General features: G+C 36.5%; 1 protein-coding gene across 1 annotated transcript; it reads left to right on the forward strand.

Moving 5' to 3' along the window:
• Window positions 1-10,420: 10,420 nt before the first annotated feature.
• LOC147464047 (cytokinin hydroxylase-like) lies at window positions 10,421-12,624 on the forward strand. Its single transcript, XM_086530105.1, has 2 exons — window positions 10,421-10,723; window positions 12,160-12,624. The coding sequence occupies exons 1-2, from the start codon at window positions 10,436-10,438 to the stop codon at window positions 12,589-12,591; spliced, it is 720 nt and encodes a 239-aa protein (XP_086386231.1). The 5' UTR covers window positions 10,421-10,435; the 3' UTR covers window positions 12,592-12,624.
• The last annotated feature ends 3,762 nt before the right edge of the window (window positions 12,625-16,386 follow it).

Genomic DNA, 16,386 nt, shown 5'->3' on the forward strand with positions numbered 1-16,386 from the left:
AAACATCTAGCGACTAGAGTTGCAAGAGTTCGAGTTCATTGATTTCAAAATTGGAATCAATGGGTCCTATTTATAGGTGCCTGCACTAGGGTTTGACTGGTTGCACAATCATATACGGTCTAGTAACTACCGATAATTTTTTAGATAACTTGTCTAGATAAACCCTTGTGCAATTTATCTCTGAAGTTAGTTCCCCCACCTTCTACACACATATACTCTCTCTCTCTCTCTCTCTCTATATATATATATATATATATATATATATATATATATATATATATATATATATATATATATATATATATATATATATATATATATATCTTGCTTTTTCCTTGTATGTATTTATGTTCCTCTCTATCTACTTCTTACCCTATCTCTCTCCCTCTCAATTGATCTCCTTGTTACACCTCTTTCTATCTGGCACCCCATCTCTATCTTTCTCTCCTCTATTTATTTCATTCCATCTTTGTCTTTTGCTCTCTCCCTCTCTTCCTCGAACTCTATGTTGTGCTTACCCTTTATCTCTATCTCAATCTAATTGTCATTCTCTATTTCTCTATGTTTATATTTACCTCTTGTTCTCTACCTAGTGCTATCTATAACTTCATCTACCCCTTTAACTCCCTATCGCTCTCCCTCTCCCAGTTATCTCCTTCCTCTCTCTCTCTCTCTCTCTCTCTCTCTCTCTCTCTCTCTCTCTCTCTCTCTCTCACACACACACACACACACACACACACACACACACACACACATGCATAGTGTATGTGAGTCCCATGTGTAGCACTGCTTCCTCCCTCTTCTTTTAAGTCTCCTCTTTTTCTCATGCTTGTGCATGTTTTTGTGTGCTTGTCATATGTACATGTTTGTGTGTGCTTGTGCATGTTTGTGTGTGCTTGCTATATGCACATGTCAATAAATTTCTTTTTTGGATTTTATGTGTGCATATAAATATGTATGTGTGTCCTTGGTGTGTGTAAGTATTTGGTAAATGTATGATTACATTTCATTACATTCATGTGTGTCTTCGTTGGATGTGAATATTTTTGTTCTTTAGGTGAGTGTATGAATATCTGTATACATGTTTACTGTGTAGATTTCTTGTGTGTATGCATGTTTGAGTGTGTGTGACAATTTTCACACAAGAATGTGCTTGCGGTGCATGTTTTTGCATGTTGTACGTAAATGTTTTAGGTGTTGATTATGTTTGTGCATGTCTTTTATGAATTTTTTTGTCTCATGTATGTGCATCTAATGAATGTGTATGCTTTCATGTGTGTACATGTGTGCAAGCTGCTTAGATATGTGCTTATTTTTCTCAAATGAGTGAATGCATGTGCACATACATGCTTTATGTTTGCATGCACATGTGTGTGAGAGTGCATATTTTAGATGTACTTTGAATAGTATTAAAATATATCAATGAATGCATTCTCACTAATATATGACCAAAAACACCCCTCTTTGGCTACTTCTTTCACCTCACTGTTTTCTTTATTTAGTTGTAAATATCTATGGATGTTGATACACCTTCATGTTTTATTGTATTTATCTACCATCTTACCTTGATTTTCTTGATTGTTTTCATTACCCTTGTCTACTATCTACTCCTTGCCTGAAATAAAATTAATTCTTGTTGGGACCCTAGTATAAATTGTGCCATAGGGGCCCACAAATTTCACTATGTATGTGACATAAGTATTTGATTTCAACATTTATTATTGACAAGAGTGCAATGACTAAGAATGTCAAATGCATCAAGGATTGGTGTATATATATAATTTGGATAAAATTTAAGAAGTTTTATACAACAACTTAATGATATTGTGTTCTCAAAATGGTTCATCTATGTAGTGACACGATATGAGATCATTCCACTAATTTGTTTAAGAAGTTTTAAGAAGTTTTCTACTGCAATCTAATGATATTATGTTGTTAAAATCGTTCATCAATGTAGTGACTAAGCATGATTTTATATATATAAAAAAAAATATACTACAAGTTTAATGGTATTATGTTCTTAAAATCGTTCATCTATGTAGTGACTAAACATGAGATCATTCCACTAGTTTGTTTATATGGTGTGCTCAATATGATGCATTTAAGAAAAACCCAGAACTTCTTGCCCAATATTGTAGATCAAAGAAATGTTTTCTTTAATATAATGGGAAAGAGTATTTGTAATAAGGATTTAGCATGTTTCATTGTAGATGTTTTCACGAAGTGCTAAGGTTGACTATCTTCCAATTCTTATGAGTGTAATGTTCATTTTTATAGCTCTAATAGGTAACTTTGAAATGTATAGAAATCGTCATCAATTTCCTTAGCTAGTAGGTTGGAAAGTGAAATGAGGTTGCTTAAGAAATTTTATCTTTTATAAATTTGAGCGATATTTTGAGATTAAATTTAAGCAATTTTATTTTTCTTTTATGTCTTTTCCAACACCAGTTGGAGCACATAGTGGAATGTACTTTGGAATAAAATGCTTTGTGAATCCAAAGAAGAACGAGTGGAAATAGAAATAAGTGAACATATGAGTCAACTAGCAGGAGACATAATTGCAAAAACGGAGTTTAGTAGCAGCCACCAGAAAGGAAAGCTTATATTCTTGAAACTAAGTGCGCTTCAAAAACTTTCCATACATTCTTCTTCCAGATTTGGCTCGAATCTTCAAAGGTTAGTTATTTTGTTTAGAAGATTTCAATACCATACTTTCTTGTCTATAATAACATCAAAACATTAAGAGTTAAAATAAAAAGCTTTTATTTATTTATTCTAGTATGTGTTAGAAATAGGTTGAAGTCTCTCACAAATTTTGGTAGGAAATAACCATCTTCTCAATCATGGGGAGGTCACTTAATAGTCATGTGACTATCATGTGAGTGTAGCGGAAGGGATTATTAAATTTTATATTTTCTCATAATTTCATATACAAAAGGGTATCATAAAATAGAATTGAAAATTTTACTTAAAGATGAATAAATAAAGAATGTATTTTATTTATCAACAATATATAGATAAGAAGTTTTAAAATAGTCTTTGAACGCACATGGCATACACATTTCATACATAGTGACAACCCCCCCCCCCCCCCTTCTCGAGCTCTTAACAATATTTCATGACAAAAAGGTTTTTTCTAGATAACAAGAGATTTAGAATATACTACTGTCTCACCAAATTGGAAAATATGGGGAGGGTAGGGGTGCTATGTAGTATATACAGTTAAATGGAACATGAAGATCTTAAGGAAGTACATACAATATTTTGGTTTCATTGACAAAATTAACTAGAGCTATAGCATAAATACCAAAAAAAAAATCACCAGGCCCTAAAAGGTAAACAAACTTTTTGACATTGGTACCATTGGTTGTATCAAAACCATGACTTGTGGTTATAGATTACTCCTTTGTTTAATATGACCATAAAAGCATGCAGTAGAGATATAAACAAACAAACTTCCTTTACACAAACAAGACCGCATTACTACGACCAATAGCTTGAAAGATTTAAGGAAATATAAAGATAATTTATTGTTTCAAAACATTCTATGTATGTGTTTGTATAAATTTTGTTATAAGTATCCATTAGATTCTATATGCCATCAACAATGGAAGTAAGACACTTGTTCTAACCCTATCTTGGGGTTGATATTGGTATACATTATATAGAAATTCTAAATTGATTCTCAAATATTTGTAATGTAGCATATGTAGTATTTTTTAAAAATATCTTTAGATTGTCACCATGTTTGTGATTTTGTGGATATACCATTTCTTCTTGCATAGGGTTCGCATACAATCTTGATTTTCCAAAATCATATTAGCAAAATTAAGTAATTTGAAAGTTCTTTAGACAATTTATAGTCAACAATGTGACTCAATAACACAAAAAATTTCATCATGAAGGATGCATAAGATAATTAAACCAATAATAAAATGTTTAAATGTCATTATATTGTGTGGCTTCTAGTGCAATTTTAGAAATTTTCCTATAAAGCTATAGTATGAGGTAAAGATATTCTAGGATATATAGATCTTATCACCTACTAATATCTTTCACCAAGTGACATATCAAGCCTATACCTCTTAGACAATTCTTTGAGCTTTTTATTATCAAAACCCTAGATATTCTCGGATATACTAAAAGCATGCTTGGTGAGTACAAAAAGACCGTCCTTGACAAACCCTTGACAAATCTATGAGTTACAATTTCTACATGTCACATGAAAAACTACCTATCATAATATATATCAGTGGATAGGTCTACAAAAGAAGAATCTAAAAACATAAGGTCCGAAATTTTGACCTAAACTACAAAAAATTTACCAGTCCCCACTTTTTCATTGGTATAAGTAAAATAGGTCCTTCTTTTTTACCACAAACCACGCTTTCACCCATATATAGCTCCTATTAATTATGAAGGTTAAATTCTTTGAACATAAATGTCGAGTGGAACAATTATGTGTGCTGAAAAATGAACAATATTTTTCATGATAATCTATACTTATTCTTAATGTCTGTGTCATTTCTTGTACAATTTCCTTACAAATTTTGACTCATGAACCATCAAATAAATAAATGATAAGTTATTGAATACTAAAGAAAATGTGAATGAAGTAAACACCTAGAAACAAAAATTGAATCTAGGAAAATTAAATTTTTGAATGACATGTGGCTCTATCAAAACGGTTTCACTGTTGCTCTTAAAGAAAGTTAAAGCATAAATAAACTTGACATTTGATTCTCTTTTTCTCCCACAATTGAGATCGTCAAGTTGACTTGCTTGTAGTATTTTAAAGTAATTAATTTCTTGGATTTTAAGCACTGTACATTTCAAAATTTGTTACCTTTTCTATTTTCAAGTTAATGATAATAAAATTTTATTTTAGTAAGAGTTTATTTTTTCCTAAGTTTCCATGCTACGTTATTTTGCATTTTTTGAGATATGTTTCTTTTTTTGGTTTGATAAACTACCATTCCAAGCTAATTCAACCACATGATTCCTATGACTATGAATGTAAATTGTAGTTATCTTCGATACTATGAATTGTGGCCTTTTTAGTCATCTTAGTGCTTCTAATTGTTCATTGTACACCATGCAATTTATAAGTTACTATTCTAGAATCAAAGCATCCATGAAAGATTCAATCTGATCTCCCCTTTATATCAGATAAGAATCAAATTGAAAATTGGTATTTTATACGATATTTTTAGGACTTGTAATTATTTAAAATGGGTGAATAGATATATTTATTAATTAAATTTTGAAGATAGAATATACCTTAAAAGTTATCTTTGGGTAAGCCTTAAATTATCAAGCTATGACTTCATTGTAATCTTTCTGAAAGAGGAAGACTCTATAAGATATAGTTGTTTTTCATCATGTAGAGCTTTAATATCAGGGTATCATTTCCACAAATTTGTACTAGATCAAGTGGGTTAATGGGAAAGGATTGTATCTATTTTATTTGTGTATGTATCAAATTGGGTAAGGTTTCTTGAAAGAGTGCACCCATCGTGTAAATTAAGCATGATTCAAAGGTATTAATAATCTCTTGAACATATGTGATATAGGCTAATTTAAGGAGTGATTTTTATGTTGAGAGAATTTACAAGGTAGCCTTCATACCTAATGCTTAATTAAACTAGGCCATCTCCATTGTCTCCTTTGTCTCAACCCTTTCCTAGATCCCTTGGTGAATCGAAGTCACCTTAAAAGCATACTTACATTTGGTATCTACACCTAGCTCTAATGTGGCTATGACGTTATCTCCGGAGGTTCATCATTCAATACCCCCTATATAATGTGCGTTCATGGGTATTAAAATAATCTCTCTTTTAATATGTTTGAATGAATAAAATGATTTTTTATTTTAGATTTTTTTTTTCAAAATTGAATAAAAACCCATTATTTTAATGTATCTTTGTTAAATTACCTGAATTTTTTGCATTTCAAAGCCCCTCCTTTCGAACTCACACATTATACATTAACATGATTACATAAAACCCCCCCTCCAGGACGTTCTTTTCTTTGTTGAAGAAAATATTTATGGATAGCTATCAAGTACTTTCTTGGGATGAACTTGGATAGAAGCTTTGTATGGTCTTGCGGTTTCACTTAACAATCGGTTCTCTATAGACATTATGTATATATGCTAATCTTGGTAACACAACATATACTTTGACACATGTAAAAAAGAGAGTGCGTTTGCGAATTCTACCAAAAACTTTCAAGTCAACATTATGATATTCTACTCCCATATACAATTCATTCGCATGACTATTTGGGTTAATGTCCAAAGTTATTATTATTAAAATATTTTGTATGGAACATCACCAAATTATCTTCTCTAATACTATCGGAGTATGACCATATCTAAGAGAAAATTTTGGTCTTTCATGGTCCTGAATGTCTTTGATGCACAAGAGTATTCGTATCATTGGATACTAAATTTTTGCATGATAATGCCCACATATGCTTTAGTCCCGTATGACCATATCTAAGAGAAAATTTTGGTCTTTCATGGTCTTGAATGTCTTTGATGCACAAGAGTATTCGTATCATTCGATACTAATTTTTTGTATGATAATGTCCACATATGCTTTAGTCCTTAGGGATTGGCGATACTATTGGTGCGATGGAGGTTGCTCACTCTCTCTTGTAACGTCATGACTCCACATTGATGATTGTTGAGTTGAGTGCAAGCATGGTGACAGCAGGGCATCATCTTCTTCTTTAACTTGAAGCAAATGTCATGTCTATGCAATTTGCCTTCAAGTAAGATAAGGAAGCGAGCACCATGGACACCCTTTCCAAGTTCACGTGTATGGGTGTGGATGCGAGAGGGAAGCCATGGGATCAGCTTCCCTCTATTGGGATGTAAAACAAGCTCCCTTTTTGGACCTATTGCTAGAGTGCATGGACCTTACCAAGTTTTTATAGAATTTGAAAAACCTAACTAAATTTTGCAGATATTAGGGTGAGAAAGTCTTAAGAGTAGGTTGATAATAAGGATTCTATCTGGGACGGGAACAAGAGTGGCACTAGCGAAGCAAGAGAAGTCGTGCATGGGAACCGACGCAAATTCGGAGGCGAAAACTGTAGCTTTAGTTTGAGAAGAGTGGGAGTAGGGATCTGAGCGTATAATTAATTAATGAACGCTCGGGTAGACCCAGTATGTTCTTGCAATACATGATACATCATTGTAGTTTCCTTACCTAGTATACTGAATTGGCTCAAGACTCAAGTGGACAACCTTGACACTAAGTGGGACCGTGCATTTATTAGGGGGGGTTAAGGGATCGACAAGCGGAAAGTGAAGGACGACCTCGAGGCACACTAAACCTGGCGAGCGCAAAAATCAAGGCGGCATGGAAACTCCACTACCCTCTCACGACCCAAATTTGAACCATGACCTCGCGCATCGGGTTTTGTGTCACAAGGCTGACCAACTCACCCGCGTGCACGTTGTGTAACCCCTCACGTTTTTATGAGGTTATATTGTGAGTTAACGCAAGCTACCCAGGTTTTTGAGGTTTAATTCGTGTCCGTGTTTAGATTTTAAATAGTTTGTGTGGTTGCAATCACCTTGGCTTTCGTGCGTGAACTTCCCCATTGTGGATCCCTTTACCGCTCCTTAATAAATGTGGGTGTTACTTAGTGCTGACGGCATGACAATAAACATGCTAGCTTGAATGTACTCTTTGATTTTTGTGCAAATTAATCATTTATGCACAATAGCTTTCATAACTGCATTTAATGTAATGTAATTTGGAGAGTGTTTGAATATAACCACAAACCCACTTAGGGGAGGTTGTTTCCTAAAACTTGTAAAGATATCCTCACATAATTATTAATTTGTGTTATGTTCTATACCAAAATAAAAAACTTGCACTAATATATAATTAATTTGTGGATTTAAGTTTTCACAGATTTGAAATGTTGTAAACACACTAAAAATAGTAAATACATGTGAATGAATATAGTAAAAATAATAAATACATTAGAATAAAATTCCCAAGCAAAGATTTTCTCATGGCCAAGGTCTAATGTATGTGATTTGATAGATTTAGTTGGTAGGGTGCCTCATGTGCTTGGGCAATTAAAATACTCTATCTCCTCTAGAGTTGTCAAACTCAGAGTATTAACCTATTTAATGCCGTTAAATTTTTTTGCATGCTTTATGCTTGTGCATGGTTGAAAAACTAATTGTCCACCAACTAGCATAAAAAAGCATTGATCTTGACATCCTCATTGTATAATGCCTCGATGCAGTGTTCGGGAAAAATGTGTCTCAGCTTAATATCGTGCCATTTTCAATTTCAATAATGCCGGTTGATGGCAAGGGGAAAAGGAAAAATTCTGGCCCAAAATAGAGAAAAATAGTGTAAAACCCCAAAAAATACCACTAATTTTCTAAAACTTCATCTTGGCAAACTCAAGGAAAGGAAATTTGTATGTTTGGAAAAATGATTTTTCCCGAAATCATTTTTCCCGAACACTGCTTCGATGTGGATTGAATGCTGCAACTTACACATTCAACATTGCACATGATGCTTCTGACTACAATCAAACACTCTGTACAAAGAGGCAAAGGCATCTAGTAAAACATTGTAGTCTTGTCTCTAATGTAGATTGAACTCTGCAACTTGGCACCCTCATTGTACACGTTGTACATGATGCCTTGACTCCAATTAAACTCAGTTTAGCTTCACATAAGCCTTTTCTGTTTGTGGACTAGAAGCTAAAAAAATGTTATATCAGTGCTTCCTAATAAATTTGAGAACTTCCTAGTAGTATTTTGTGAGCGATCAATTAAAAAGTTTCAACTACAACTAGATAAATTAGTGAGCTTCAATTACATCCATGATGGCCAGTAAATGTCTAGGCGATGGCACTAGAGATTTGGGGCGTGTGACCCTCACAAGAAGTTTTGGACAAATTCTCGCAATAATTCCTACAATGTGACTTACCTCAACATCATGAGCTTCGGTGAAGGATCGAGGCACTGCATACCTAGCTTAATACGATTGGGGACAGGGGACCGTTGGCCCTGTTTGGGGGGTTGGGGGGGGGGGGGGGGGTGTCCCCGACCTCCCTACCCCCAATCGTACCTAGCTAGGTATGCAGTGCCTCTCGAGCAAAAGCTCATGACGTTGTGCATTGTATGAAAAACATTGTAAAAGACTCCGTTTTCCTACATATGAAAATTTATGAATCTTCTTGTGCCTTGGTTTGGGAAGGTTGTCATACATCATTTAACTAATCATTGTCCCCTAATACCCTAATTGGTCATACCCACAGCTAGGAAACAACTGAAGTAGGAGAGTTGTTCTTCCGTAATTATATCACAAGAAGATTTAAATATTTTCTCATGTAGGAAAACGGTCTTTCTCACTGTTTTTCATACAATGCATAACATCATGAGCTTTTGCTCAAGAGGCACCGCATACATATCCTCGTCAGTATATGGCGCGGTTCTAAGCCAGAGGAGATCTAGGGCCCAAGTTTGGGGACGTGAGGTGGCTTTAATCTCGGTCGTTGGATCACGCAGTGAACTGGGGGTGAACTAGGGATAAACTAGGGGTGAACTCGGGGCAAAAATGGCGCCCCAAGTTCACTCCTAGTTCACCCACCCCTAGTTCACCTGCCTCGTGGGGTGTGGGTCGAACCTCGAACGTCTCGGTTGTCACACGAATGCTCTATCACCACGCTAGCGCGCGTCGATGTCCATGTTGGCATGACACATGATCACACCCTAGTTTAAGCACCCCTAGTTCACCCACCCCTAGCTTATCCGCCCCTAGTTCACCCTCAGTTCACCCCTAGTTCACCCATCCCCAGTTCACCCCTAGTTCACTTTATGATCCGACGGCGGAGATTAAAGCTTCCTCGCGCCTTCACATTTGAGCCCTACATCCCCTCTGGCCTAGAACCGTGCCATATAGTGACGAGGACCGCATACCTAGTTAGGTACGAGTGGGGGTAGGGGACCACCGGCCCTACACTGGACCGGTGGTCCCTTGCCCCAATCATACCTAGCTAAGTATCCGGCGCCTCCGTCACACCTTCAGCCTCAGAGAAGCTCATGATGTTGAGATAAATCACAATGTGGGAAATTGTCCAAAACTTCTTGTAATATATGCGTCGGGGTTTGAATGCTTTAATTGTCCTATTTTGATCTTTCGCATGAACCGTTTTTTCAAACAAGTTCTGTGTGTGTGTGTGTGTGTGTGTGTGTGGCTGGATGAATAGAGAATGCTATGCTATATTTTATATGTGCAGGATACGGAAGCTGAAGGAGGAGGTGGAGTCGTTGTTCATGGAAATCATCGAGGGTCGCCGGGCAGCAGCACTGCAAGCCATGGCATGACATATTGATGATGAGGATGGGCAGCAGAAGAATGATTATTATGGGCAGGACCTGTTAGGGCTGATGCTGGCAGAGATGGAAGCGGCCAAGCTAGAAGCTGCGGCTCCACTGTGCGGCCAGCGTCGTTGGCGTCAGCAGCTGGGCCGGATGTATACCTCTCGGCAGCTAATGGACGAATGCAAGACTTTCTTCTTCACCGGCCACGAGACGACGTGGCTGTTGCTGACATGGACGTTCATGCTCTTGGCCTCCAACCCCACTTGGCAGCATCGTGCCCGCCAGGAGGCTCTGCTCTTCCTGCACCAGCATGGCGACATGCCCGACTTCGACATGCTTAGCAGGCTTAAAGTGGTAAGCACTGTCACACACACACACACACACACACACACACACACACACACAGAGAGAGTCTACTTACCTTTCAAGAATAAAGTTTTCCTTTGGAGGATTTGGACAGGGGGCCTCCCTCTTGGAGAGCACTTAGCAAGGAAGAGGATGTCTGCAACTAGAAACAACTAAACACCTGTTTCGGAATTGCCCTGTACTGCATGCCTTGCCTGGTGGGGATGTTTATATGATATATATATCTTTTATTGAAAGATTAAAGTTACAAAGTTCATGCTTTTATTTGGTGCAATCCAAACTTCATCCCTTGCTTGGACTTGTATATGTATTGGTTTTCTCAGAGTATGGATGCTTTCTTTTTTGTGGATTTCCAGAAACTCTGCTTTGTTTGATGGGCACAACTTTTGCAGTCTCGCTTTGCCTAGGAAGCTCATCAGGGATAAGTTGTTTGAAGACAGCCTAGACCCAGAGAGAGAGAGAGAGAGAGAGAGAGAGAGAGAGAGAGAGAGAGAGAGAGAGAGAGAGAGAGAGATGTACCCATTAAAGCAAGGTATGAAACATCTAACATGCTTGACGTTAAATCCTGGAAACTTGTCTGCTCTAAGTTGGTATAGAATGACATAATTAGGTACACTGGGAATTCTCTAGGGATTGAAAGTTTTCTTTGACAAAAGATATTCATAAAACCCCTCTACACACTATGAATTAAAGGACCCCTTTTATTCCATAAACCTGTACTTAAAATAAATAAATAAATCACTTTTACACGTTCCCTCTTGTATATACAATTTTTTAACACTTTGAAATATAAAAACCCCTCCAACCAAACTCACGTGCTACACTTATATATTTTAAGGTGAACCCTTGGCCTTCTGACCATAAGGTTGTAAATATGGCCAAGGGCCTTCTGACCATAAGGTTGTAAATATGGCCAAGGGTTCTATTTTACTATATAGTAAATATATATTTTACTATATATTGTAAAATGAAAAGAGAAACTTGATGAATTGTGGGTCTTTTAAGGAGATCATCAGCTATATTAGAAAACTACTTAAGACTTGGGGCAAAAGCATCAAGACAACGATGCCTGCCTGACTCTATTGTTCTTTGGAACTATTTTTGAAAGCTTGAAAACAAAAAGTAGTGGACGTCATAGATATTTGATATTGTATATATAACAGTAAATACATAAAGAGTTTCTTCTCATGTACTAGTACATGGCTGTGGTCCTATAAGTTATGACCTAATGTGTTTCTAAAATAGTCTTGTGTTTCATCGAGCTAATTGAGTATAAACATAACTTGGGATGTAAGTTGGAGGACATATCTACTTTGTTTGAAGCAGGTGAGTGTTATCAGGTTCAAGAAAGAGTATCTCAAAGCTTCTCAAAGTTTTTAATAGAGGTCAAGAAAGTTTCTAACATAGTGTATTTTTATGTGCAGTTAGGTATGATTCTATTGGAGTCCCTACGACTTTACACGCCTGCCACACTTCTTGCAAGAGAGGCTTTCTCAAGTATAAAGGTTGGAGATCTTGAAATTCCAAAGGGGTTATCGGTGTGGGTACCTGTGCTTGCAATCCACCATGACAAGACCATATGGGGAGAGGATGCTGATGAGTTCAAGCCGGAGCGTTTTTCAGAGGGAGTAGCGAAAGCTTGCAAAAATCAAATGGCCTTTATGCCCTTCTCTTTTGGACCTCGAAATTGTGTTGGACAAAACTTTGCAATGATGGAGGCTAAGATTGTTCTTTGCATGCTCCTTTCACAATTCACATTTCATCTCTCTCCTTCGTATAGACATGCTCCTATTTGTATCCTCACCTTGCAACCTAAGCATGGTGTGCCTATCATTCTTCGACATTTTAGACCGTGATAACATTAAATCTTGTCAAAACTATTAATTGTTGAACATGACTTGAGAGGCATCAATCTGTACACTAAAGCTATACATCCTTAGAGAAAGCAATTTGTAGCTAGTGGCCATACTTTGTACAAATACAATGGACATGCAATTATACAATTTTCACTTATTGAGCATGACCGTGTGAAAGCACCACGGGCCTTTGAAAGGGAACAATCTGATCTAGCACTAATTGATATAAATGATTGAGCACACTACAAGAGATCACTTAAATTTTGACGTCAGATTATTGACGTCGACAATGGCGGGCGTCGGATATATGTGTAGATAAATCTGGAGGAAAATCAAGTTTTTTTTTATAAAAAAAATTCAGATTTTTGACGTGTAAACAGTGCACACCGATGTGCAAGTCGATGTCTATACTGGTGCGTATACCGACGCTTGTACCGATACACATACTGACATCTACATCGGTGAATCCTGCAAAAATAGAACCGCAAGTTTCTCTTGCGTATTTTGTGCCTTTCTTCTCTTCCTCTCTTACCCTCCTCCTGCTCACTTTCTGCAGATCTGCTGCCTCACGATTTGTTGGAGTTGAGATTTTCACTTGTATGCTGCTCCCCATCAACAAGGTAAGCTTCTTCTCAAGTTTCCTTGTGGATTTGTTTACTTTTGTGTTTTGTGTAACATAGTGTGTGTGTGTGTGTGTGTGTGTGTGTGTGTGTGTGTGTGTGTGTGTGTTTGCAGGTTTGAGAACATTTTGCCAATTGTTTCTTGCTCAAATTATAGGCCGCATGTGAGTGCTTTAACATTCTTTTTTGTTGCATACACAAATACACACACACATTGATATAAACATACACGCAAGTAAATAAAAATAAACATAACTATATATGACGCATACACACATTTTTCAATTCATTTTTTTCGGTTATTTTGTAAATAATATTAATTAAAAATCATCATCAACTAAAAAAGATAACAATATTTTATCATTAAAAGAAAGATTTATTTTGATTTATGTTATTTTATAATTATTTTTATTATTTTTGTATAAATAAATTTAGAAATTAAAAAATTACATTACTATTTTTGTAATTGAGACTTATCGTAGGCTATTCGATTAATTAGGTTTAGTCCTTTAACACTAACCGTTTAAGTAATAAGTGGTTTCATCGCTTAGGATTGGTTCGCATTTAGATCGATGAAGGTTAGACGTTTCTTAATTAGAGCTCTTAGTTGCTTATGTACTAAATTGTTTAGCCGAACCCGCTTAGTCCTACACGCGGCTCGTCTAGTTTTGTTATTTAGTCACTTAGCGATTTAGGGCTAGTCGTGTAAGTTTAATTGGTATTCAAACAGTTTACTAGGGCTCGCCGCTTAAAGGTAACCGCTTAGGTATTTAATCGCTTACCGCTCAGGACGGACTTCTTCGTATTTAGATCGTTGAAGGTTATACGCTTAGGACTAACCGCTTAGTGTTAGCAGTAAAAGGACTTCAACAAACGATGTAAAATAACGCAATTGGACTACAATAGCGCACATAGATTTAAAAAACGCAAATAGATTTCAATAACAAACTTATGTCAAACCCTAATATATAGGCATTGAAAAATCAAAAACCAGATTATTATCCGGTGGTCTTGATCTTCGAGCACCTCTAGACTTGCTACAAATGAAGGCGTGGAAGGCCCTGCAAAATAGCAAGAAAACAACATAATGCAAGCCATAATTGATAAAACTCTATACCTGACGAATAACCTATGCTCACTAATCGTTGCTATATACGAACAATGAGGGAAAGAGAGCAAGAGGGTGCGTACAACACACCTCCTAGAGTGGAGTGCCACACCAGTATGGCGAGAGAGAAGAGATGAAGAATAATGCGTATACTGAGTGCAATCTCCCCCGGTGCAAGAGTGACCATTTCTCTCTTGCATGTATTTACTTAATAGACTTCTTGAATGGTCAAAGTGAGTACAAACTGGCCGACCGGTCATAAATGGCCAAAGCTTATAAAAGAGCACTTGAATAATAGAATGTATGAAATATATATCCGTTTACATAGGCCTAGATTGGTAAAGTCTTTTCCACATGTCAGCTACAATAAGTAGTAAAATATCAATTCCATTACATACCTCTTTGTTGGGAAGCACTATCCTCCAGTTGCAAAGATAAGAATTTGCAAACTATATTGGTCAAAGATAGTGATTAGTATTTTTATGTAACATAAATAAAAAATCTTATAATAAAAATAAATATAATGTCGTCATCTATATAGTACCTATTCTAGTGTCCCATACCACTAGAATATGCAGTATATTGTGAGGTCCCCACCCCGCCGGCGGATCTGATGGTAAACCTGGTGGCCACTAGATCTATAGTGGAAGCAAACAAAGTGGTTCAGGGTTCATCTAGCGGACGATCTCTCATCACAAAGTGAGTTGAGTTCGAGCCTACTAGCAACGCGATCAGGACTAGTTCAACATTGGAAATAGAACATGCCGAGCTAACTTTTTCCTAGTAGACATTCTTTCCTATTTCAAACAGTATATCCATCAACCGTTCTTTCCTACTTAGACTTTAATATACAATTGAATTAAAATGCCGAGGTTTCCGTCGGATTTGTCCTACATGTTAGGGATATGCTCTTTCCCAACTTATCATATGCAATGTTAAATTAAACAACTCGAATGAAAATGTGACCTACCTCCTACTTCCTCATCAATGGCCCGTGAGATGGCCGGTACTTGGTCGTCCATGGGAGCTTTTCCTTTACCATTCACGTTGCTTCTTCCCGCCTCGTGGTTGTGGTACCACCGAAGCGAGTTCTCTTAACCGGGGTCATTTTATACTCACTAATTAATTGACAACTTGGAGAAAAGAACTAATGTCCGAGAGTACCATAACAATCAAGATGACAGATTAGAATCACTGAACAATCACTCTTGTACGAGGGGTTAGATTTTCTTTAAGACATAGCAATTTTTGGGATAACACCTTACTTGTTCTATGGGAACTGGCTCCAAAATTTAAATACTTAGCTTAGGTAATTAAGAATTTCAGATTTTTACTAATTATATTACTAGAGAGGTGAATTAGACATGCTTAATCACCCTGCTAAAGTAAGTAGAGAAATGTAAAATCATCATATGCATAGGTGAGAGGATATTCCCTTCCTAGTGGATTAATGACGGATTAATATTCCTTAATTACATCCTAATCTATGAATAAATTGAATCCAACTTAGTTACTCCAATATTGTGTGGTAATAGAATGAAATTGACCAAATCCACATCATTACTGGCTTGACAATTAATTACTATGCTGACTAGCGGGAGATTTTTTCTTACTAATCATGCATTTATCTATGATTAGGAGAGATTAATGGCTTGCATAATTAACTATTGGATGATGATTATGTAATAGAATAATGATATGGAGAATTAGAGAGCAGCTATTAAGAAATATAGCTATGATTAAGCATAATAGTTGAGGAATTAAGAGAATGATGGAGAGATTTGCAGCAAAACATAAATTAAATCGATATTACCGTGATTAGGGGTTGAAAAATCTACTCGAATTTCTTATCCAATGGAGTTCTCAAGATGAAAATTGGGTAGCACTTCCCTCCTTTGCTTCTTCTCCAAAAACTATGTGTGCCGGCAGCATCTCCCCAAGGTGTGTGTCCAAGTGTGTGTGTGTGTGTGTGTGCAAGTGTGTGTGTGTGTGTGTGTGTGAGCACACTCTTAATAGGCCTCTCCATGCTGAAAATCGACCTGGCTTGCTATTTGCATCTGAGAGCTA

This window comes from Adiantum capillus-veneris, chromosome 2 (genome assembly GCF_014529385.1).
Source record: "Adiantum capillus-veneris isolate H3 chromosome 2, ASM1452938v2, whole genome shotgun sequence".
Taxonomy (NCBI): Eukaryota; Viridiplantae; Streptophyta; class Polypodiopsida; order Polypodiales; family Pteridaceae; genus Adiantum; species Adiantum capillus-veneris.

Coding starts and splice junctions, on each gene's coding strand:
- LOC147464047 (XM_086530105.1), top strand. CDS start 10,436: ATGCTGGCAGAGATGGAAGCGGCCAAGCTAGAAGCTGCGGCTCCACTG. Junction 10,724..12,159: donor TGCTTAGCAGGCTTAAAGTG/GTAAGCACTGTC, acceptor TTTTATGTGCAG/TTAGGTATGATTCTATTGGA.